Source organism: Balaenoptera physalus (assembly GCF_965194825.1).
Source record: "Balaenoptera physalus genome assembly, chromosome: 6".
In the NCBI taxonomy this organism is placed as follows: Eukaryota; Metazoa; Chordata; class Mammalia; order Artiodactyla; family Balaenopteridae; genus Balaenoptera; species Balaenoptera physalus.
In genome coordinates this window covers 12,921,742-12,945,742 of record NC_138885.1, presented here as the reverse complement: position 1 = coordinate 12,945,742, position 24,001 = coordinate 12,921,742, and the positions used below count along the sequence as shown (strand labels likewise).

Here is a 24,001-nt window from a genome sequence, read left to right as displayed (position 1 = left end):
TGAAACCCTCCAAAAACAGGGGTCCTCGATCAGTGGGCTGCCTTTGCCAGTAGGTTTTAAACTCACCCTCAGAATTCCGGGCCAGCGGCTGCTCTGCTCAGAGCCTTTGTTATCAACAGTGCAGGGTTCAAGGATTCTTACTGTATTACAAAAGAGCCAGGCCTCTGCTCCAGGGCACAGGCTGACAAGGGCTACAGGAAGGCACACAAACTCAGTCCCACATAAAAGTTCACTTTCTACAGATCTTGTTATCATTGGGCCCAATACCTACAAATCTTCATCTGCTTCTTTTACTGACCACGTGCTGCTACCAAGCAGTCCTGGCACCTTCGTACACTGGCTCACTGGACCCTTATAACAATGCTATGTACCAGGTATCATCAGACCCCTTTCACAGATGAGTAGAGTGACCTGCTCAAAGGTCTAAGTGGCAGAGCCAGGACGGGAATCCAGACTGCTCTTACTCCAACCTGAATTATTTCCAAATACGCTTTGCTGCCCTTGCACATACATAAACACACATTCAGGAAGAAATGCCATTCATCACATACATTAAGGACACCATTTTTATTTGACAAGCTGCATAAATTTTCTTGAAATAATTTTTCCTGGATTTTTTTTTTTTTTTTTTTTTTTGCTTTTGCTTAGTACTGCTCACTGTAGCTTTCCTACTTACGAGAGGCACCTGTCTTTTTAAACTACACCCAGAAAAATTCACCTCTTGCAACCCACAGGACAGTGCTGCAAGGGAAACCTGGGAAGAATGAACAGCCTCTGGAAGGCCTCATCGCTACGGCAGCACCAAGCCAACAGCCAAGAAAAGAAGCGGAAGTCACTTAATCTGAATCCAATCATCTTTTGTGGCTCACCTCTCAAGGACAAAGGGGGAAAATAAAAGCCTCAATGGAAGCCAAGGTTCTAGAGATAGGCAAGGGAAACAGAGGGGCCTCCAGGTATCTGTCAGCACCTGCCCCTCCAGCCATAAAGGGCACTTGATCTGGGGCAGGGGTCACACTGCGCCCCATAAAGCAGCTAAGGAGAGACTAAACCTTCTGCAGTCTGCTTCTGGGCACTACGGCATTTACAGACGCTCCTACGATGTAATTTAACAGTTGATTATTCCCTACCCTACACTGTGCCTTGCCCTCTCATCTGCCTTACCTGTCCCCCCTTTACACCATGAAGCCCATTAGGGCGGGGAGGAAGGAAGCCCTCAGTTAAGAGGGAACCTACAAATTTCAAATACAAGTCAGCACGGCCTGGGCCCTGAGACAACAGTGCACAGGGCTGGAGTCCACATATATTAGATTTAGACAGAGCGAGATTGCCCAGCACTGGCCGGACACTGAGGGAAGGGACCGGGCCTGTCTTCTGCCCACGGTATACCCACCCCCAGGGCAGTACCCGCACAGGATAAGTGCTTAATGTACTTCAGCCATTGCGTGAACACCTGGGTTCAAGTCCCAGAAACCTTAATTACTAGCTCTGTTGCCTTAAACAAGTTACCTGATTTATGTGCATGTCAATGTCCTCATCTGTAAAATGAGGATGACAAGATCTATTTCATATGGTACTAATCAGTTAAAATGAACACATCTTTAGCTACATAGGAAATGTCCCATAACCGTGGGTCATTATTATTATTCTACAATATTAAATAAAAGTCCACAGTCACTTATCCAAAACCCTGGAGGCCAAATGTGTTCTGCAACACGGAATTTTCACGTTGTAGAAAGGTAAAATGCTGCACACAGTTTTAGACAGACAGATAGACAGACAGGCAGGGACAGATGGATAGATAGATAGATAGATAGATACCCCTTGAACAGAACCTGGGCCGGCACCCACCATCAAACGTGAATGTTTCTGCAGCACAACATGCCCTAAGCAGGTAAATAAGGACCATAAGTAGTCTCATATCGGTTCACTTCAGATCAAATGAAAAATGAAGAACACTAGGTTTTCAGAGATTTGGGGAATTTGTAACTGCAGAGAAGGGACTGCAGGACTATATTCACAGAAGCACCTGGTCCCCACTGGGATGCTCTGTTCCGATCAGCCCGCTAGACACGCACGTTCCTGCCCTGTGAAAACCCGCCAGGCTGCACGCACTGCACTGTTGGGCTCAATACAAGTTGCTCAGATGACCTGGGAGAGCTGGGAAAGGCTCCCTCAATTCCCTCCAACTGCCATGGCCCAGGTGGCCTCCCCAGGTGAGCTCACTCTTACCTTCATCCCTTCTCACCTAAAGGGGCAGGGGGAGACAAGAAAAGTGGCTGGAGGTACATCAGGAATCTACTCCACCATCTTCCTCTTTCTTTGAGTTTTAGTCAGGAAAAACATCAAGAGGAGACCAGATCAATGAGGGCAGCCATATTCAAATTTTTCGTTGTTATTTTTATTTTTAATGTCAGACTAATCTAGAAAAGAAGCCCCAAAATCAAGAAGTCTCCCATCTCCTCCGTGTCTCCCATGGTCATGTGACATCGAAGACTTACAAAGCTCTTCCAGCAACGGGGTGGGGTGGGGCGGTGAAAGGCGCCCCACAGTGTAGTCCCAGGGTGTGCCGCCTGTATGAGGACATTATTTAAAGAACCAATTACTCACTCCCCAAGGTGATCCAACAAAGTCCAAAGCTGAAACTGAGCAGGACCCTGTAGGGGCCCCTGGGCGCGGGGAGCCCTTCCTTTCAGCCTCCATGACCTTCCCTGAGTCCCAAAGGGCAGATTCCAACGGTTGCTAATCAGGGAAGGGAGGGGATGGGAGGAGCAGGCAAGAAACCACAGTGCAGCCTTGGGGCGGGGGCAGGGTCCTGGTGCCGCCTCAAGGGACACTTAGTTTTCGAGGGCAGGAGCCTGCTGTATCCCCCTCTGCCTGGCAAAGCAATAGAGTTACTCTTTTCTACTTCACTCAACACTCTGTCTCCAAGATTCAATTCAGCACCCCGTGCAGAGAGGCACCCGTGATCACAGCCAGCTCACACTAGATAACCAGCGATAGGCGAGCAGAACGCATACTGACCCTAAAATGAGTCTGCACAAGGGAGCTAAAATGCTCCAAAAGCAAACTGCGTTCTATCTAACCTAAATGAATGCTGCCCTAGTCCCAACTTATGTGCAAATTATAAGGCTCACTCTTCCCCCAGTTGAATCACGAATGGTTCCCACCAGTGAAGGAGAAGCATTTACACACAGTAGGTGCTCAATGTTCTAGCTAGTGCCGGGGTTGGCAAACTACGGTCCAGGGGACCAACTGACCTTCCACCTGCTCCCGGACATAACGTCTTGCTGGAACACAGCCACACCCATTCATGAAAACATTCTCTGGGGCTGCTTTTGCATCATAATGGCCCAAAGTAGTTAAATATTTACAAGAAGACCACAGGGCCCACCAAGCCTAATATGTTTACCTCTATTCTTCAAGTTTGCTGACCTCTATTCTTCTGAAAGGAACACTGGCTAGGAAATCAGACAGACCTACATTTTTTTATTACTTATTTATTTATTTACTTGGCCACGCTACGCTGTGTGTGGGATCTCAGTTCCCCAACCAAGGATCAAACCCACGCCTCCTGCAGTGCAAGCATGGAGTCTTAACCACTGGACCACCAGGGAGGTCCCCAGAGAGACCTACATTTAAATCCCAGTTCCATAATCACAAGTAGAAATTACCTCGTAATTCTCAGTAATTTCGGTGACCTCATGTATAAAATTAGGATACCACCATCTACCTTGCAGGGGTGTTATGAAGATTAAATGAGATACTAAATGCATACATACAGTAAATAAGAAATGATAGCTATTAAACTTTAATCAAAACCAGGTACAAATTTGTCTACCATGTTAAGAAATACTCAAAGGTAATAAAGCGATTCAAGCTTCAGCCAACTATTTTTTTTAAATAAGATCTTGTGCTTGCATTCATCTACATTCCCTGCTAGGAAAAGGAATAACAATACCCAAGCACTACTGTTTTGGAAGGCCAAAAGTACTTCCCTTTTCCTCTCTTATCTTTTTAATCCTGAATTTGAAAAGAAAAAATTTCAAGAAGCCAAGCTTCAGAGAATTATTTAATACAAAGTGAATCCCTTCGAATAAAACTTAAAGTGTACTTCAGGCTCTGAATGAGAAATCTTGCTCTATGATAAAGGAAAAAAACAGGTATGGGTCCCTAAAAGATACGTTTCCAGATTTCAGTAAAGCAACCAGGAACACTTGCCGAGAGCACGCCTAAGTTCCTGAGTTCACCCAGGTAACCAGGACTCATTGAGCACCTGCTATGTTCCAGGCTCTAGGCTCCAGGTGTGAACGAGGCCCACAGTCACCGTACCTAGCGACCTTAGAGACCAGGGGGCTGCTCAGCACTGGGTCAGATCAGAACCACAAGACACTGCCTTGACTCCAAAGCCATCGCTATGAAGTCACACAAGATATCAGAGCTGGAGGGCCCTGAGAGAAGATGTAGTCAAACACCTGCCCTGCACAGACAGGTAAAGTGACTTGTCCACGACGGCACGCGAGTCAGCAACAAACCCCATCTTCCTGCTTTCCTTCCCACCGAGCTGTCTTTCTTAGAAACTACTTCACAAAGGGTCAAGTCTTAATCTTTCACTCCTTTGTGACTCTGCAATTCCTATTACGAAAAAAAGACCCAGTTCTTCAAACCTCTGGGTTCCTCTAGACAACGTTACTACTTTCTTCTTCTGTCTTCCCACCAAATTCTGTGCATCTCTATTACTGCACACTCGACACTGACTGGAACCATTCCCTTATTTATTCATGCCCACTCCCCACCCCGCCCCCCGGACGACGAGCTCCTTGAAGACAGGAACAAAGTCTTAATACTGACTGATACTCCTATCCCTCACCTCCTCCTTCCTATCAGGAGTCTGATACCGCCCGAGTACCCCACTTCTTCCACACGGCCACACACTTCGCTCAGGGGAGGCTGAACCCCTTTGCAGGACCCGGAGGTTGAGCGTGATGGCTGAAGGCCACCGTGGACACCTGTCCATTTCCAGTGATACTATGGTGGGCGCGCAAAGCCATTCTGGCCAATGCGATGTAAAAAAGTCTGCTGGGGAGCTTCAGAGAAGGTTTCCTCCCAAGTAAAAGATACAAGCAGACATTCTTCTTCCCTGGCCACTGCGTTAACTATGCAGACTTAATGGAAATTACTCAGTCTCCTTACGATAGATAACTTTAAGTCAACTACGTCAGCGTTCAGTTACTCTGAGCCAGAAGCATCCTGATTTGCACACAGAAAGGTTCGTGGAGCCGTGATTCACACACAGACAAGGAGACTTCCCAGACCTCAAAAATGTAGGACTAGAGAGTCTCTATCACCCTCCCCTCTGTAACGCTCCCACCACCCAGCGCCAGCACTTGTTAATTTCAGCTAATTTCAGCTAAATGAATAAACAGATGAATGAAACAGGAAATTTAAGCTCTGCTTTCAAAGACTATTAGGGTAAATTTTATGTGGAGTTGTAAGTGAACTATTAGGGCCCGAGGTAACAAGTCGAAAGGCTGCTGACTCTTAGATAAGATCAAGGTTTAATGTAATTGGAAAACAAGTCTATACTAGAGCAAACAAAGAAATCCTGTAAGCACCCTTTCCAAGTCCGAATCCATGTCAGAAGACTGGTTCAATGAAAAATCGCAAAAGGTTCTGTTTCTGGAAGCCCGATTGTCTATAATGTCTATAGCACCTATTAGCACATGTTCCACGCTGTCTTCCACCTCAACCGGACCCAAAGGGGCCACCTTCTTAACAAACTAAAGGTGGGGAGGGTGAGGGGGGGAAAGGACACCTCTTCAGCACTTTGAGCCCAGCCCAGTTTTCATTCATGAAAACTTAGTCCTCGAATGTCAACACGATCAACCTTCACAACTCAGTCGGGTCATGGGACCCCGCCTGGCCCCTCCCACCCATCAAGGGCAGCTGAAGAGCCTTGATCTTTGGAACCTGAAGGATATCCTCCAGGCCTTTACACACAGGTCACCGGAGGGCCCTTGGCTGGGTACCTGGGCCGACTTCAAAACAGGGACCCGCAGGTAAAATGCCCACATCCTACTGCCAATTCCACCCCCAGAGAAAATTGGTGAAGCCACTTGCTATTCACGAAGGGCCACTCACTGCTAGACGCGATAGTCACTTCAAGTTCAAGGCTGCAAATGTTTGCAACCTCTCCCACATAAAAGCCTCTCTTTATCCGGTCACTTGGCCTTCTCTCAGTGCGCTAAAGGACAAGGGGTTTTCTGAGCTCCAACAAAAATCAAAGAAAACTCTACTTGCTCTTACTGGAAAGCAAGGGATCATGCTGACGGCTCACAAAGGATTCTTCTAGGACCCATTCTGATCCCCCACGGCTGCCTGGCCACCTAGAAGAGCGTCTTCCAGTGCATGGCTTACCTTGTAATTGCTGGAGTTCACCCAAAAGGTAGCGAGTCCGTCCACGAGTTTGTCTAATGTGGTCTGGTCATGCTCAAGGTCGGCAGACTTCTGTTTGTCTGAGAAATAGTCTATCAGTTCTTGGCCAACCTGCAGTCGCTTCCCCACATCCTTCTGCAGCACCTGTGCCAGGCAGGCCTCCATGCGAGGCTCCATGGTGGAATTCCAATCCAGAGCCAGCCGAAGCTAGAGGGCAGTCGGGGTGACACCCTCCCAGCAAGCGTCCCCGGGAGGCGGCCTCTTTGTTTGCTGAAGGTTACTAAGAGCCTGTGTTTCAGAGATGCAATCTGGGGAATGGCAACAATGCACCATGTGTGTCTGAAGAGCAGCTGGTAGGATATTAAAAGTCCAATTTAAATAACTAGTAGGGGAGAAGGGAGTGAGTGGCAGAGTGATGTTCTCCTCCTGGGTCTGGAATACTTCATAATTCAGCAGTCCATTCTGAAAAGTTAGAGAAGAGAACGACAAATCAGCACAGGTAACAAAACTCTCCAGTGTTCGGAAACATTCAATCAAAGACAAAGCAGTTCACGCTGCAGCATCGTTTATAAGCACAAGTGGAGTGAGAAGCATGAACGCTTGGCAACCATATCCGAATAAAATAATTATTATTTTTATCAGGAAGAACACTGAAGCCCAAAGCGAAGAGCCAATGAGCTTCACAGTTGGTGGGTTGAGGTTTTTCACAATTTTCCAGTTTGTAAATGCACCAGTCAGGAGAGCAATCATCTGCTTCAGCTGGAAGATTTATTTGTAGCTTAAGTTTTGCTTCCCACCAAAAACCTAACACCACTCTGTGTCTGAATCCTGTAGGTACTGTAGCTTACTGTCTCACTCTCAGTTTTCTAAAAACCCAAGTGCTGGAAGTGAGGCAGGCTCCACAGAAACACCACTGACCAAACTGGCCAGCCCAGTCACACTAACCAAAGCCAAAGGCAGCACCTACACCAAACTTCTTGCTCAGCAGCTTTACAACAGGGTGAGTAGGTAGTGGTCCCTGCCTCTTCCTCCAAAGAGAGTGATGGAGGGAGAAAAGGAAATAGGCTCACATTCTGATCACATTCTACTGACACAGTGCTCTCCACTGACAATAGCACCAACTGGGCTGGGTGTTTTGTTACAAAATCAGGAGACCTCAAAATCACGCTTGGGGTAGCGCAAAACGCATGATATGGGGAAAGTACCAAAATCATTTTCATTGGACAAATTAGACAGGCCGACCATCTAATCTACAGCTGCTGGAACAATTGTACACATTTATGTGTTGCAATTTCTTCTCTCAATTCCTTCCATTCTAACCCAAGAAGACGCACAGAAAACCTGTCTTCAAGATGCAGCATCCCCCCGACACTGTACCAAATAGAAACGTTCTTCACGCCGACAGCAGATGCCGACTCTCAGGGGTTCAGCAGGTAGAGCTGACCTTATAAATCAAGTAAGGGTAAAATCCGGTGCAGGGTAACTCTTCCAGTCTGAGCACAGGGGATCTCTCCCTTCCTGTCATCACCTCCAACCCATTCCTACCCACAGCAAAAAAGCACAATGCTCTCTCCGAGTTCTAGAATGAGAAACAAGCCAAGTCATTCAATGAGGAAAACCCTCCTGCAAAGTCCCTGGCGCTTGATTACCCATCTTCTGCTTTACTTCCAATCAAGAAGACCCGCTGTCTCACGTGGCAATCCTTCCTTAAATGGAGGAAATACGCGCTTTCCAGTCATTTCCACACCCTGAAACTAGTCCCTCCTTCCCAAGAAAGATCTTCAAATACAGAAAAGGAGCTATTACCCTTCACTCCAACTTTTAGTCCAAACAAAATATCCCCAGTTCCCTAATGAGCTCCTATGTCAGACTAATGAAGGGTTCAGTGATACAGGAAAAGTGGAGAAACCAACAGAACCTTTTCTTTCTGGGCCCAATTTTAGCCCAAGAAGGAGATCTAATAAGGTCAAGCTTGTGATAGATTAAAAAGGGCCACAGATGCTTTGCTACTCCTCCCCCACCGAGGGGAGGTGGGGTCTCATCCCCCCCACAGTGACCCTGGGATTGGTCTGAGCCTTGCTTTGGCCAGTGGGAAATCAGAGACTGCAGGAGCGAGCAGAGGTCTGACGCTGGAGCTTGCGTGACTGCTGCGCTGTCAGAAAGCTGGTCTAGCCTCCTGAACACGAGAGGCCGTTAGAGGGGAACCAACATGCTTCAAAAACAGCCGGCAGCACCTGCCAGACACGTGAGTGAGTCCACGGGGGGACCACTCAGCCTCTCCAGTCATCCTCTGACTGCGGCTACACAAATACATCTGAGGAGACGAAAACCACCAGGTCAGACCACAGAAGGATAAGAAACAGTTCACTGTTGTTTTAAGCCACGAGATTTGTGGTGCTTTGTTACACACCAGGAGATAACTGATACACTCCTTCTTCCCCTAAACATCTAGCTTTCATTCTCAGTGAAAAGAATCTCATATCCTTTATTCCTTCAAGGGGCCTAAAATCAACAGACACTACCCAGTAACGATGATGACTGTACCGTTTTTGAGCGCCCACATGAGGTGCCAGGCTCTGCGCTAGACGATTTACACAGACTACCTCTAATTCTCCAACCCACTCTACAAAGTAGATATTAGCATCCCTATTTTACAGAGGAAGAAACTGAGGCCAAGGTAAGTCATTGTCTAAGGTTGCATGGCCATAAGTTTCCCTTCCCCACCTTCAAACCCTTGTTACTACAAGTCTGGCCTAGTTCTGCTCTGACTCAGGGAAAGAAGGTCAGACTTCATGCTTAGCTGGGAAGCAACAGGCAAGAGAGCAAAGTCTCCACTCCCGGGAGAGGAAGGAGCCCTCCGCATTCAAGTCTCTTTCCTGTGATTTTTAAAATACATATTATATAAAAACTTCCTCTTCAATTGGAATTCTATAAGATTTCTAACAAATAAGTTTATGCTTCTTGACGGTAATTACGCAGTAAAGGCTTATTAGCACCCTCAGAAGTAGGTCACAAACTCCTTATGGAGGAAAACCCACAGAATGAGATACGAGAAGCCCTCACGCATTAAGCAAACTGGTCCTCTCTGTTCTCTCTCTTTCTCCTTAATTTAAAAAAAGAAGTAACGGATGATCCCCTCCTGCACAAAAGTACAAGACCTCCCTCCCACTCCTGTCCCCCGGCCACTGCGTTTCCCCACCTAAAAGTGAAGACTGTCGCTAGCTTCCCGTACCTCCTTGCAGAGACATTTTTAGCTACCCAAGCAAATAAGTATATGTGTGCTCCCCTCTGTACCCCCCAGGGAGAGCTTCCTAAGCGTTCACAATTACATCACAAGAAGCAGCCCAACTCTGCTGCAGGCCAACAGGAAAAAGTTTAAAACTACCAGGTTCAACAAGAATGAAGAAACACACAGCAGGACAGCCTGATGTAATGTACACATGTGAGACAGCCTCCAGTCTTGACTCTGCCACTTCCTGAGTGGCAATGGGAAGAATACCGGCTCCACATTCATTAAGTAAGATTAAGGGTGGGAAGGGCTTGCACAGGGCATTTTTTAAAAATAGCTCCAGGACTTCCCTGGAGGGCCAGTGGTTAAGACTCTGCGCTTCCCAGGCAGGGGGCCCGGGTTCGATCCCTGGTCGGGGAAATAGGATCCCACATGCCGCGTGGTGTGGCCAGAAGAAAAATAAAATAAAAAGTACTTTACATTAAAATAAATAAATAAATAAATAATAATAAAGAGATCCTCTCTCGATCCCTTACTTACGGTCCCTACTTTGTGGCACTCGGGCCACAACCACAGACGAGTGCCGAGGACAGGGGCAGAGAACAGAACCAGCTGTGAGCTCTGATCTTCTGCGTCTACTACAGGCTTCTCCCTAAGACAAGTTCAAGGTAGGGCCATTTTCACTCGTGACCGAAAACAGCAATGAGTTACTACTTCTCCTAAGTGTACAGACTGGCTGGGCTCAGCTGGCAGGTCCTTCTGCTAATCTTGCCTGGGATCACTCAGGCAGCTGCTGTCACCTGCCAGCCTGACTGCAGCTGAAGAGTCTACGGTGGCATCACCCACATGTCTGAGGCACTGATGCTGGCTGTTGGCTGGACCTCTTGCCACACGTGACCTCTAACCACTCAGTAATACAGTCTGCAGTTCATTACACGTGGTTGGAACATTCCAAGAGGGCGAAGGGATGTGGCCAGGCCTCTCAAGGCCCAGGACACAGAATGTGCAAAACACTTCTGCAACATTCTACGGGTCAAAGCAAGCCGCGAGGTCAGCCCAGAACAAAAGTGTGAGGAAATGGACTCTACCAGTTAATAGGAGCCACAACATACTGCAGCCACGTGCGTCAATCTAACATATATGTAGTCATATGTGTAGTGGGCATCTGCAGAATGACTACATGGATGGGGTAAACACATCTGTCTTCTCTGTTTGCCCATTATCTTGATTACTTTTATTTACCCATCAATTTATCATATATCACATCTCATTACAGAAGATACAAAAGAAATAACTATAATCTATGACTTGACTTGAAAACGCTTCCAACTTACTTGGAGAGAACAAGAGATACGTATTCACAAAAAACTTGTCAATGTGAGAATTCAGCACAAACACAGGGACTTCCCTGGTGGCCCAGTGGGTAAGACTCCACGCTCCCAATGCAGGGTGCCCGGGTTCCATCCCTGGTCGGGGAACTAGATCCCACATGCCACAACTAAAAGGTCCCGTGTGCCGCAACGAAGATCTCGCATGCCACACCTAAGATCCAGTGCAGCCAAATACACAAATAAATAGTAAAAAAAAAAAAAAAAAAAAAACCACAAACACAGGATACACAGCTAGCAGACCTCACAGATAGAATGCCGCACCTGCCAAATAAGGGCTATGAGTAAGTACTGTGGTTGTTTAGAGAAGGGATGGATCAAGAAGGCCTGGAATGACCAAGTCAAAACCAGTCAGACAAGGCTCAGTTTAAGCTTTGTCTCGAAACATGGACGGGACGTCCTACATCAGTTATGGCACTTAATAGGGGGAAAAAGCCTAAGCAAGTGAGAGACGTGGAAACTTGTGAATGGTTGAGGGAAGAAGTGTGGCAACAGAGACAGTGAGATACCTCTGAGATGGGCAAGCATTATTACTCCCACTTTTTTTCTTTGGCCGTGCAGCTTGCGGGATCTTAGTTCCCCGACCAGGGATTGAACCCAGGCCATGGCAGTGAATGTGCCGAGTCCTAACCATTGGACCGCCAGGGCATTCCCATTACTCCCACTTTGAAGATAAAGAAATGAAGCTTAGAAAGGTTAGGCTAAAAAAAATTAAAAAAAAAAAAAAAAAAACCCTGCCCAAGATTTTAAAGCTAATAACTGTCGGGTGGTAACTGAAAATCAGATCTGCCTGGCCCCAAAGTTAGTATTATTTTTGTTATACTACAATACTATACACTACTGCCTCATTGAAAGTTCAAAGCATGGGTACTTAATAACTCAAACATGAAAATGTTAAAGTTACATGGGGCATGAGAAGTAGAGGATTAAGAAACAAGAAATCAAATTACAAAGCACTCAGGAAGCTTTAATAAAATAATATTCCATATCACAGCATCAAGTAGTACAATTTAAATTACCAGCACCAGTGAATCAATAAGCACATCAAAAATTTCCCTGGAAAATACGTAGAAAGCAGGCATCATAATGACAAGCCAACCCCGAAAGCTAGAAACGAGCAGAACCAATCCACACTAGGCAAAAGCAGTTATTTGTATCAATAAGACAATTTTTCTGCATTATAATCATTTGTATAATTACGATATGGTGTGAACCTTTAAAGACGCCCGGCGTGCCCGGCCAGCAGTGATTCTCTCTCCTCCTGGGCCATCCCACAGCCCACTCACTGGGAGCCACTCAGCCACTCAGTGAACAGACCCTGGGCCAGCGGTGTGACAAGTGTCCCAGGCTAACTCCTGGAAAGCACAAAAGGTAAGACTTGGTCAAGGCCCTCCAGGAGGTCACTGCCTGGAAGGAGGACGAGACAGAAAAGCAGACGGTGGTGGCGGTAGAGGGACAGGCCCTAAGCCGGGGGCCTGTAGATGGCGCTACAGTGGCAGAGAAAGGGGAAGCGGCTGCCTGAGGGACTTCAGCGGGCCCTTCAGGATGGGCCCCCGCCACGCACACCAGGCAGATGCAGCACCCGCCCCCCCTCCGGCTGTCACGCGTCACTCCCCCCACTCCTCACCCACTGCGGATGCGACCTCCCGCCTCCCTGCCTCCTTCCCCAGCTCCTCTCATCTGTAGCCTCCTGTTCTCGGCCCCAGCAAGCCCTCCCGGCCTGGTCCTCAGCTCCCCGCCATGCCATCCTCCTTCCCCGCCACAAATGCCCATCCCTCCAGCTCTTCTGTTCAAGTGCATTGCCTCAACCTCGTCGTTTCCATAAACTCCTTCCCAGTCTCACCTTCCTTTGAGTCTGGATTAAATTCCACGGGGGTGTCAACAGCATGGAGCTACCCTCCACTGTCTCTCTCTCGGGAGTCATTGCCTAGTAATCCCGAACCTTGCGTGAACCAGACACACTGAACCGGCTGCCTTCTCGGGCCTGCAGGGGTGACCATGCGGAAGAGAAGACACACATACCCAACCAGGCTGGTTTTAAACTGATCTCAAACTTCAGAAGGCCCTTCACCACCAGCAGCCTTCCAACTCACGTTCTCTGGCAACTCTGCTTGCCTTTCTCTCCCAACGGGCTTTCCCGTCTTCTCCGCAGACGCCCATCTACCCGACCCCGCCGCCCCCTCCTGACCGGCTCACCTGCTGCTCGCTCAATAAAGCAGGCAGGATGAGACAACTGGGACGTTCACCAGCGACCCGGGGCGGCCCCCTCAACTTTTCAGCTGCCTGCTCTCCAGCAGCTACCTGCAAGCTCCCCTCCATCGCCTCACCCCCGGCAGCTGAGAGACCTCCTCAAGGCCCCTGGAGCTCACAGGCCTTCCATCAGCGACACCAGGGACGGTGGAGCCCCTGTAAGCAGCTGTCTACACCCGTGAGCTGCACGGAGGCACTCCCTGTTCACCCTGCAGCCCTCCCCTCGGGCCCCCTGCCACCCCTCCACTGCAGCCGCCCTGGTCAGGAGCACCAGTGACGGCCCTGCTGGCAGACCTACTTCACTAACCCCACCTCTCAGGGGCATCCCAAAACTGACCCCTCCTTCCTTCCGAAAAATTTCCCAACGAGCGTGCCTTCCTGCTACTTCTCTGGCTGCACCGCCTCAAGTTTCTTTAACCATCTCTGCTCCTCTCCCAAAGCTCACCCCAAAATAATAAGCATCCATTTCCATGAATTTTTTAAATCTCTATAAAACTGGTGACTCCCAAATTTGAATGTCCGAGCCAAATATCTCTGAACACCAGTCACAGGCACAGGCCTCTTTTCGGTGCCAAACTCTTTACCACTTCGGGGCCTTATCTCTTGCTGTTCCTAATGCCTGAAACATTCTCCTTATGCCTGCGCTGGCCTGGCTATCACTTCAGCTTCAATGTCACCTCCTCAGCAAGCCCTTTAAAGACCACTCTAGGGGGTCGGTCCCTTGTCACTGCACCCTGTTCTCTTCAAAGCATTTATGACAAGTTGTAATTTATCACGTTTGTTTACCTATTTGCTGTCTGACTTTCCCACAGGACTGTCAGTCTTATGAAAGAGGGGGCCTTGTTTATCTTGTTCACCTAATGCCTACAACCATGCCTTGTACAAACAAGGCACTCGAGAAATAGTTTTTGAATGAATGAAGTTTGCTTGAGTTGAGAATCAGAAGAAAACAGTCATTGGCAGTCATTAGTAGAGTTCAATTTCTTCTTGGGGAGTGGGAGGAATGGGGGGGGGGTAGGAAAAACGCAAAAAAACATTTCAGATAAAAGGAATGTGCAAATACATATGGACAAAACACAAAAAAGAACAGACTACGGCCTGCTCAAGGGAAAACAAGCCATTTGGAAAGGCCAGAGCACTGGTTCCCAACCTGCAAACACTACTGACCCCCGCCCCTGAGGTGAGAGGGTGGAGTGATTAAAGGCTGTCTGAGAGGGACTTCCCTGGTGGCGCAGTGGTTAAGAATCTGCCTGCCAGTGCAGGGGACACGGGTCTGAGCCCTGGTCTGGGAAGATGCCACATGCCGCAGAGCAACTAAGCCCATGCGCCACAACTACTGAGCCTGTGCTCTAGAGCCTGCGAGCCACAACTACTGAGCCTGCGAGCTAAAACTACTGAGCCCGCGTGCCACAACTACTGAAGCTCACGCGCCTAGAGCCCGTGCTCCCCAACAAGAGAAGCCACCGCAATGAGAAGCCCGCGCACCGCAACGAAGAGTAGCCCCCACTTGCTGCAACTAGAGAAAGCCCCTGTACAGCAACGAAAACCCAACACAGCCAAAAATTAATTTTTTTTAAAGTCTGTCTGAGAATTAGTGCAGAAACAAGCCACACATTATCCATGACCTAAGTATTCCTAGCCATATTTTCAAACTTATGCAATGCAATTATGAATCTTTAAATGCAAAAATAATGTAAAAAGTATTTCTAAATTCTTATTTTGAGTTTGAAAATATTTCTCAATTAACAGATACCAGAAATTCCACTTACATAGAGCCCTGTGATGCTGAACACTAAAAAGAGTTCTTGGGACTTCCCTGGTGGTCCAGCAGTTAAGAATCCGCCTTCCAATGCAGGGGATGCGGGTTCGATCCCTGGTCAGGGAACTAATAAGATCCCACATGCCGCAGAGCAACTAAGCCCATGCACTCTACAGCCCACGTGCCACAACCAGAGAGCCTGCGGGCCGTAACCACTGAGCCCGTGCATTCTAGAGCCTGCACGCCACAGCTAGAAAGAAGCCTGTGCACTGCAATGAAAGATCCTGCATGCCACAACGAAGATCCCTCGTGCCACAACTAAGACCTAACACAGCCAAATAAATAAATAAATAAATATTTTTTTTAAAAAAGAGTTCTTATTCTCAGAAAGCCTGGCTCAGACCAGAAAGACTGAGCACAAACAAGGCCCAGCAGTCAACTTCCAGCACCAAAGGCCAACAGTGCTGTGGTCTCCAGGGAGCTCTGTACACGTCATCTTTGAAATGCAGAATCACAAGACTTTGGGTGGACATACAATTATTTACCTTGGAGAGATCATTAAAATCTGCAGTTCCTCAAGTTATCACAAGAATATTCTGCAATAGGGGGAAAAAAATCAGTTGAACTCCCTCTTCTCTCTATCACTCACCCCAGTGTGAATAATAATTAACTACAGTGAAGTCATGACAAAAAAACCAACCATAATGTATGATGTAAATGCCCAAAAGTGAGTAACAGAAGAAAGTTCACTGTATTAAAAGTGCAGGTCATATGAATAGAAATAAATCATTAATATTGGTTAATTTCTGGTACTAAGATTACAGATTTTTCTTTGTACTTTTCTGTATTTTCTAAATTTTTTCTATGATGAATATAGAAAATATGTTACTTTTATAATTACAAAGAGAAAAGTATTATTCAAAAGCCAGGCATTACCATTTCACAATGGAGGAAAATCTCCCTTTCAGTATTATGAAATATAATGTATAACTATCAGTGAAGTGTAAAACAAGAAGAAAGTCTTAAATTCCCAAAAAGATGGAATTGGTGGATTAGTTACTTCCACAAATTATGTGGTAGAAAACTACACAATGGAAAACACAAATAAGTACCAAAAAAAAAAAAAAAAACCAGATCCATATTACTGTATACATACTATAAAAAAATAATAGGAGAAAATAAATATACTGCACAAGTGCCAGATAAATTATTCATTCATAATGGTTACTACTTGCCTTCACTAGTATTTTAATGAAGTAATTTCTTAAAAATTTTTCAGATATTTTTTTTCTTTGTGAACTATAAAAGTAGAACATAGTTTTAATTTTATTTTTGCTTCTCCTATGGCAGGTTTATAATAAGAAGAATTGCTTCTATTTTTATTCTACTCCTCAAAGATGAAACAAGATGGACATACACTGAAAACTGCTGAAGCATGTTGATAGGTACATGAGAATTTGTTATACCATTCTCTTCACTTCTCTATGTGTTTAAAATTGTCTGGAACTTTTAAAAATCCAAAACACTTTTTAACTTCTTCAAAAGAACTGTAAAGCTTAAGTCTATGTGGGAAAAAAAATACATAAAATACCTGCAATAAAATTAGTAATTAACTAAACAAATAAGGATGTGAAACTGCATTAAACTGCATATACATAGTTACACATATAGCATATACAATGTATGACATTTATATACATATAGTATGATATAGCCCACATGTGAACAAAATTACAGAAGAGAACAAAAATGGAGTATGTAAAAGATTAATAGGTAGCCTCTGAGTAATAGGTTTGAGAGCTTACCTCCTACTCCTTAATAATTTCCTCTACTCTTCATATTTTCTAAGAAGAAAAGAGACATTTTTAAAAGTCTTAAAAGAGAAAAGCAGTTATTTAACATTCATCTTATTCATTCAAGAACTGTGAAACCAAAACTAACTGACAACAAAGACACCTCCCTATTGACTGCTGACTTTTCTTCTCCCAATGATACACACAAGACCAATGTCAACATCAGCATACCAAGCTGTTACATTACCAAGGCAGTTACCCCAGACAGGAAAGAATAGTAATAATATAGATTACAGATTCCCAAGGAAGGGTCTTACGTGAAAACATGAGACCTCGGCAGGGAGCCAGCTTATTGGAGAAACAAGGCTCATCACAGACACTAACCAATATGCCGGCTCCTCTAGAAAGAGGGGACCTAAATTTCCACTCAGGCTAGCAACATTTACTTCTGCTGTATTTTTCAGAGAGCTTCATTTACAGTTCCATAGCTGTGACCAGCTTTTTTTTCCGTTTGTTTACTATGCCAATGGAAAACAGATCCTTAAACCTGAATGACTGCTTAGTAATTGTTAGTAACAGCTTTATTGAAATATATATCACATATCATTAAATTCTCCCTTTTAAAGTGTATGTACTGCCCCTAGGTTCAGACGCAGACGTAGAGAATGGACCTGAGGACACGGGGAGGGGGAAGGGTAAGCTGGGACAAAGTGACAGAGTGGCATGGACATATATACACTACCAAATGTAAAACAGCTAGTGGGAAGCAGCCGCACAGCACAGGGAGATCAGCTCAGTGCTTTGTGACCACCTAGAGGGGTGGCATAGGGAGGGTGGGAGGGAGACGCAAGAGCGAGGGGATATGGGGATATACGTATACGTATAGCTGATTCACTTTGTTATAAAGCAGAAACTAACACACCATTGTAAAGCAATTATACTCCAATAAAGATGTTAAAAAATAATAAAGTGTATGTAATTCAGCAATTTTAAATATGTTCACAAAGTTGTGCACCCATCACCACTACTTAATTCCAGAACATTTTTATCACCACAAAATGAAACCCCTATCATCCTTTAGCAGTCACTCTCCAACCCCCTCTCCCAAACCCATGAAAACCAATAATCTACTTTCTGATGGAATGGATCTGCCTATTCTGGACACTTCATATAAATGGAGTCACAAAATATGTGTCTTTCATATCTGGCTTCTTTCACTTAGCATACTATCTTCAAGGTTTATCCATCTCATAGCATGGATCAGTATTTCATTCCTTTTTATGGCTGAATAATATTCCACTGAATAGCTGTACCACAGTTTGTTCATACAGTTATCCGCTGATGGATATTTGGAATGTTCTTCAGCAATACTTATGGTCCATCTTTTTTATCATAGCCATCCAAGAGGGTATGCAGCGGCATCTCACTGTGGCTTTGATGGACATTTCCCTAATGACTCTGGGTGTTGGGCTTCTTTTCATGGACTTGTTGGCCAATTTGGACATCTTCTTTGGAGAAATGTCTAATCAAATTCTTTGCGGGACTTCCCTGGCAGACCAGTGTTTAAGACTCTGCACTTCCAATGCAGGGGGTGCAGGTTCAATCCCTGGTCGGGGAACTAAGATCCCACACGTCACGTGGTGCGGCCAAAAAGCAAAAAACAACAACAACAAAAAATTCTTTGCTTATGTTTTTAATTGGGTTGTCTTTATTGTTGATTGTATGAGTTTTTATATACTCTGGATAAAAGTTCTTTATCAGATAAATGATTTGCAAATATTTTCTCTCATTCTGTGGGGTGTGCTTTCATTTTCTTGATGGTGTCATTTGAAACATAAAGTTCTAAATTTTAATAAAGTCCAATTTGCCTATTTTTTTGTTGTTGTTGCTTGTGTTTTATATGTCATACCTAAGGAACCACTGCCTATTTTACCACAATAAAAAAAGAAAGAAAAGAAACTACTGCTTAATCTAAGGTCATGAAGATTTGCATCTACATTTTCTTCTAAGAGTTTTACTGTTTCAGATTTTACATTCTGGTCTATGATTGAGTTCATTTATATATATGAGTGAGGAAAGGGTCCAAATTCATTCTTTTGCACGTGGATATCAACTTGTCCCAGCACCATTTGTTGAAAAGACTATTCCTCACTGAATTGTCTTTGCACTCTTGTTGAAAATCAATTGACTATAAATGTAAGGATTTATTTCTGGACTTCCATTCTATTCCACTGATCTGTATGTTTACCCTACCCTTTATGCCAGTACCAGACTGTCTTGATTACTGTAGCTTTGTAGTAAGTTATAAAAGTCCTCCAACTTTGTTCTTCCTTTTCAAGATTGTTTTGACTATTCAGGGTCCCTTGTATTTCCATACGAATATGAAGATCAGCTTGTCAACTTCTGCAGAACAGACAGCTGGGATTTTAATGGGGAGTATGTTGAATCAATTTGGGGAATAGTGCCATCTTAACAATACTAGGTCACTCGATCCAAGTACATAGGATGTCTTTCTATTTATTTAGACCTTTAATTTCTTTCAGTGATGTTGTATAGTTTCAGAATGTAAGTTTTACACTTCTTCGTTAACTTTATTCTAAGTTTTCTATACTTTCTAAAATTTATTTATTTATTTATTTATTTATTTTTGGCTGTGTTGGGTCTTTGTTTCTGTGCGAGGGCTTTCTCTAGTTGCGGCGAGCGGGGGCCACTCTTCATCGCGGTGCGCGGGCCTCTTACTATCGCGGCCTCTCTTGTTGCAGAGCACAGGCTCCAGACGCGCAGGCTCAGTAGTTGTGGCTCACGGGCCTAGTTGCTCCGCAGCGTGTGGGATCTTCCCAGACCAGGGCTGGAACCCATGTCCCCTGCATTGGCAGGCAGATTCTCAACCACTGTGCCACCAGGGAAGCCCAGCTCTAATTGTTTTATAGTAGATTCCTTAGGATGTTCTATATACAAGATCACATCATCTGCAAATAGATTGTTTTACTTCTTTTCCAACCTAGATGCCTTTTATTTCATTTTCTTGCCTAATTGCCCCAGCTAGAAGCTCCAGTACAATGTTGAATAGAATGACATAAAAGGACATCTTTGTCCTGTTCCTGATCTTGGGAAAAATTCAATTTTTTATCATTAAGTATGGCATCTGCTGTGGGTTTTCATCAATGGCCCTCATCACATTGAGAAGTTCCCTTCTATTCCTGGTTTGTTGAGTGTTTTTACCATCTAAAATGCTTTTCCTGCAGCTATTGAGATGATAATGTGGTTTTTGTCCTTTACTATTATTATGGTTACACTGATTTCCAGCTGTTAAACCAACCTTGCATTCCTGGGATAAATCCTAGTTGGTCATAGTGTATAATCCTTCTGATCTGGTGCTGGACTCAGTTTGCCAGTATTTTGTTGAGGATTTTTTTTTGCATCTATATTCATAAAGGATACTGGTCTGTAATTTTCTTTTCCTATGATGTCTTTGTATGGTTTGGTTAACAGAGTAATAACATCCTCAAACAATGAACTAGGAAGCACCCCAGCCTCCTCTTTATTTTGAAAGTTTGCAAAGAATTTGCATTTGGTATATTTGGCAGAATCACCAAATGTGAAGTCATCTGAGTTGGAGCTCTTTGCGAGATGTTTCTTGATTGTTAATTAAATCTCTTTACTTGCTATTGGACTATTCAGATGTTTTATTTTTTCTTGAGTCAATCTCAGTAATGCCATTCTAGGAATGCATACACTTTATCTAGGTTGTCTAATTTGTTGGCATATAATTGTTCCTAGTATTCTCTCATATTCCTTTTTATTTCTGTAAGGTCAGTAGTAATGTCCTCTCTTTCATACCTGATTTTATTAATTTGAGTCTTGTCCTTGTTTTTCTTGGTCAGACTAGCTTGACTAGCTTAAGGTTTGTCAATTTTGTTGATCTTTTCAATTCTTAATCTGTTGATTTCTGCTTTTTTCTCTAGTTCATTTATTTCTAATTTAGTATTTATTTTTTCTTCCTTCTGCTTGCTTTTGGATTAGTTTGCTCTCTTACCAGTTTCTTAAGATGGAAGTTTACATTACTGATTTAAGATCTTTCTTCTTTTTTCATATAAGCATTTATAGCTATAAATTTCCCTCTGAGCACTGCTTTTACTGCATCCCCAAGGTTATGGTACGTTGTTTAATTTTGTGCATGGAGCATAGTAGGTGTTAAATATTTATTGTTGAACAATGAATGAATGGCAGGGTTCTTCTTTTAATTGTGGGAAAACATACATAAAATTTACTATTTTAACCACTTTTAAGTGTACAGCTCAGTGGCATTAAGTACATTCACATTATTGTGCAACCATTACCACCATGTTATGTTGTGTTTCTGTTTTCAGTCATCTCAGACTATTTTCTAATTTTCCTTGTGATTTCCTCTTTTACCCATTAGTGACTTAGGAGTGTGTTGGTTAATTTCCACATATTTGTGAATTTCCCAATTTCCCTCTGTTACTGATATCTAATTTCATTCCATTGTGGTCAGAGCACACTCTGAACCATTTCCATCCTTTTAAATTTATTGAGTCTTGTTTTATGGCATAACATATAATCTATCCTGGAGAATGTTTCACATGCCTTTGAGAACAATGTGTATTCACTGTTATTGGGTGTGCTGTTCTACAGATATCTGTCCCTTAATGATTTAAAAGAGTCTATCTGCAACTAGATCACATTTAAGAAAAAAATTGCCAGTTATGGACATCTTAAATTTTTCATATTATCCCCCACTTTTATACTGACTACTTATTCCATATATATATTTATACATGTATATAAAAAAAATCACGTCTCCCCTTTAAAAATAAAAATCTCAGTTTCTAGCACCATATTAAGGGCTGGTTTCTAAGAGTGAAACCTACTAAAAAGGTAAGCAGAAAAGAGCATATATACCCATACGAGAGATTTTCTAACAGGTTTCTGAAACATAAAATCTCCAGACTTAGGTAAATAAGAAGAGAGCAGAGCATTTGATATGTCATTTGATAGCATGACAGCTGACATGGCTATCCCAAGTTTCCCAAGGGAGCTGGGTTACACACAGTGGAAAAAAAGAAAACCTTATTAAGTACGGGTTATTCCATGTGAAGACAGAAGGTGTAAGAAGCTTGGGATATAAAAGCACAGAGTTTTTCTCTTTTACTGAATAAAGAAGTCAAGCTAAGAAGTACTGCAGCAGTGGTTTAAAACTTGGGTGTCATTTCAGCAATTTACAATAAGCATAGGTACTTCACATTTAAAATAGTGTTTTCCAATGCACTAAGTGATTATAAAAATGCCACCTTCTTTATTCCCCCACAAAACCTCTGTAAGATCGTTACTCTCATGCCTATTTCACAGATTCAGAAGCAAAGTAACTTCCAGGGTCACACAACAAGTATGAAACAGAATCAATATTTGAACCTGGGCTTCTAATTCCAAATCCAGGGCTATTTCCACCAAGTCACAGCTGCTGCTTCTCACCAAGAATACACACAAGTCTCAGTACTTTAGACCTGAGTATATATAACTTAGGAAAAAGACCTACACAGGAAGGATACATGCACCACACTTAATGTTCCCAAGGTAAGAGCAGAAGAGCCTGAACAGAGAGAGAAGCAACCTGTCCTGGCACAGCACACATACTAAGCAGGGGCTCCAGAAACAAGGAACAAAGGAAGAGGAAGAACCATATGCACCCCCAGAAGTGAACCCAGGAGAGCAATCAGCGATCGTTAGCTCAGAGAGCTCAGTATTTCCCACAGATGCCGAAGGGCTGATCAAAAACAGGAAAGAGAGAGAAGAAAAAGGGTAACATATAACCATTGGGGGAAACTCGGTGAATGGTGAAGAGAAACTCTCTGTACTATTTTTGCCTCTTCTTGTGAATCTATACTTATGCCAAAATGAAAAGAGGAAAAAAGTGAAAAGATGTACATGATGTGGACAGGCTCTTGGTCCTAGTTTCCTAAAGTTCCTTAAATACCTAATGTGCCAGCCAATCTGTCAACGAATTCCAGGTCCACTGGGGAGGGAAAGACAAGTGAAGGATCTATTCCAACAGTACATCAAGGTACTTTCCTGGAAGATTAGCTACTTTTCTGATGACTCCTTAGTAGACAGAAAAAGGAAAGACTACAACGATGAAATAAACATAAGGTCACCCCTGGGTAAAGCTCTGTCTTAGGCGTGCACTGCCATGAAAACACATGCTCTGCTACTGTCTCTCACGCCCAAATCATTTCCCTTGCTTCTATTCCTTGCTCCAGAAAGATTCAGACTGAAGACGCAGAATCTGATGGACTGGGAAGACCTACAGTCACAGAGCCTTCAATGATAAGGAATCCTGTGCTTGCTGAAGAAAGAAAACTGAGATGAGCACTTTAGAGATTCATTTATTCATTGAGTCTTATTAGGGTTAGCTTCAAATCCTTTCAGTGCAGTGCAAGTGACCTGGCAGAGAAAAATAATTTGCAACATCAGCTGGGCAATGACAAGGACACTGAAAACACAACTTCACATACGGCTTCCTACCCACCCACCATTCAACCAGATTTCAAGCATATAGACTTTAAATCTGTACTCTACTAAGCTTACATGTAACAGCTAGGAAAATTTTGCTATATTTCTCAGATCAACTATAACAGAACACTGCTATTACTATAATAACCTTTTTACATTCATATTTTATGGATTCAGGGGAAAAAATCCAAAAGAAAAGCACAAAAAGAGATCTGTGCCTTGCCTATATTAGTATGTACTGAACTGTACATGCAGATGATGCTACATTTCCAAACTGAGTGTGACTACCTCAATATTTTTCCAACACTGACTTATTCCTACTCATCACTAACATGGTTTTCTTTAAAATGCCTAAAAACCTGACTCTAGTGCTACATTTAAACAAAAAAAATCACTTAAGAATGTAATTGAGGACTTCCCTGGTGGCGCAGTGGTTAAGAATCCACCTGCCAATGCAGGGGACATGGGTTTGAGCCCTGGTCTGGGAAGATCCCACATACCACGGAGCAACTAAGCCTGTGCGCCACACTACTGAGCCTGCACTCTAGAGCCCGTGAGCCACAACTACTGAACCCGCATGCCACAACTACTGAGCCCACGTGCCACAACTACTGAAGCC

The 24,001-nt window shown here is 44.0% G+C and overlaps 1 protein-coding gene across 14 annotated transcripts in view; it reads right to left on the bottom strand.

The window, feature by feature from the left end:
• Window positions 1–24,001, bottom strand: part of CLASP1 (cytoplasmic linker associated protein 1) — a 261,977-nt gene that overhangs the window by 221,010 nt on the left and 16,966 nt on the right. For 12 of the 14 annotated variants that reach the window (XM_082465778.1, XM_082465781.1, XM_082465769.1 and 9 more), the window contains exon 2: window positions 6,415–6,894. In XM_082465778.1, the coding sequence (XP_082321904.1) occupies window positions 6,415–6,609 (195 nt within the window). In that variant the 5' untranslated portion in view covers window positions 6,610–6,894. Of the gene's footprint in view, window positions 1–6,414; window positions 6,895–15,603; window positions 15,655–16,863; window positions 16,903–24,001 lie in introns of all 14 variants that reach the window. The other 2 variants (XM_082465779.1, XM_082465780.1) reach the window with 2 other exon arrangements.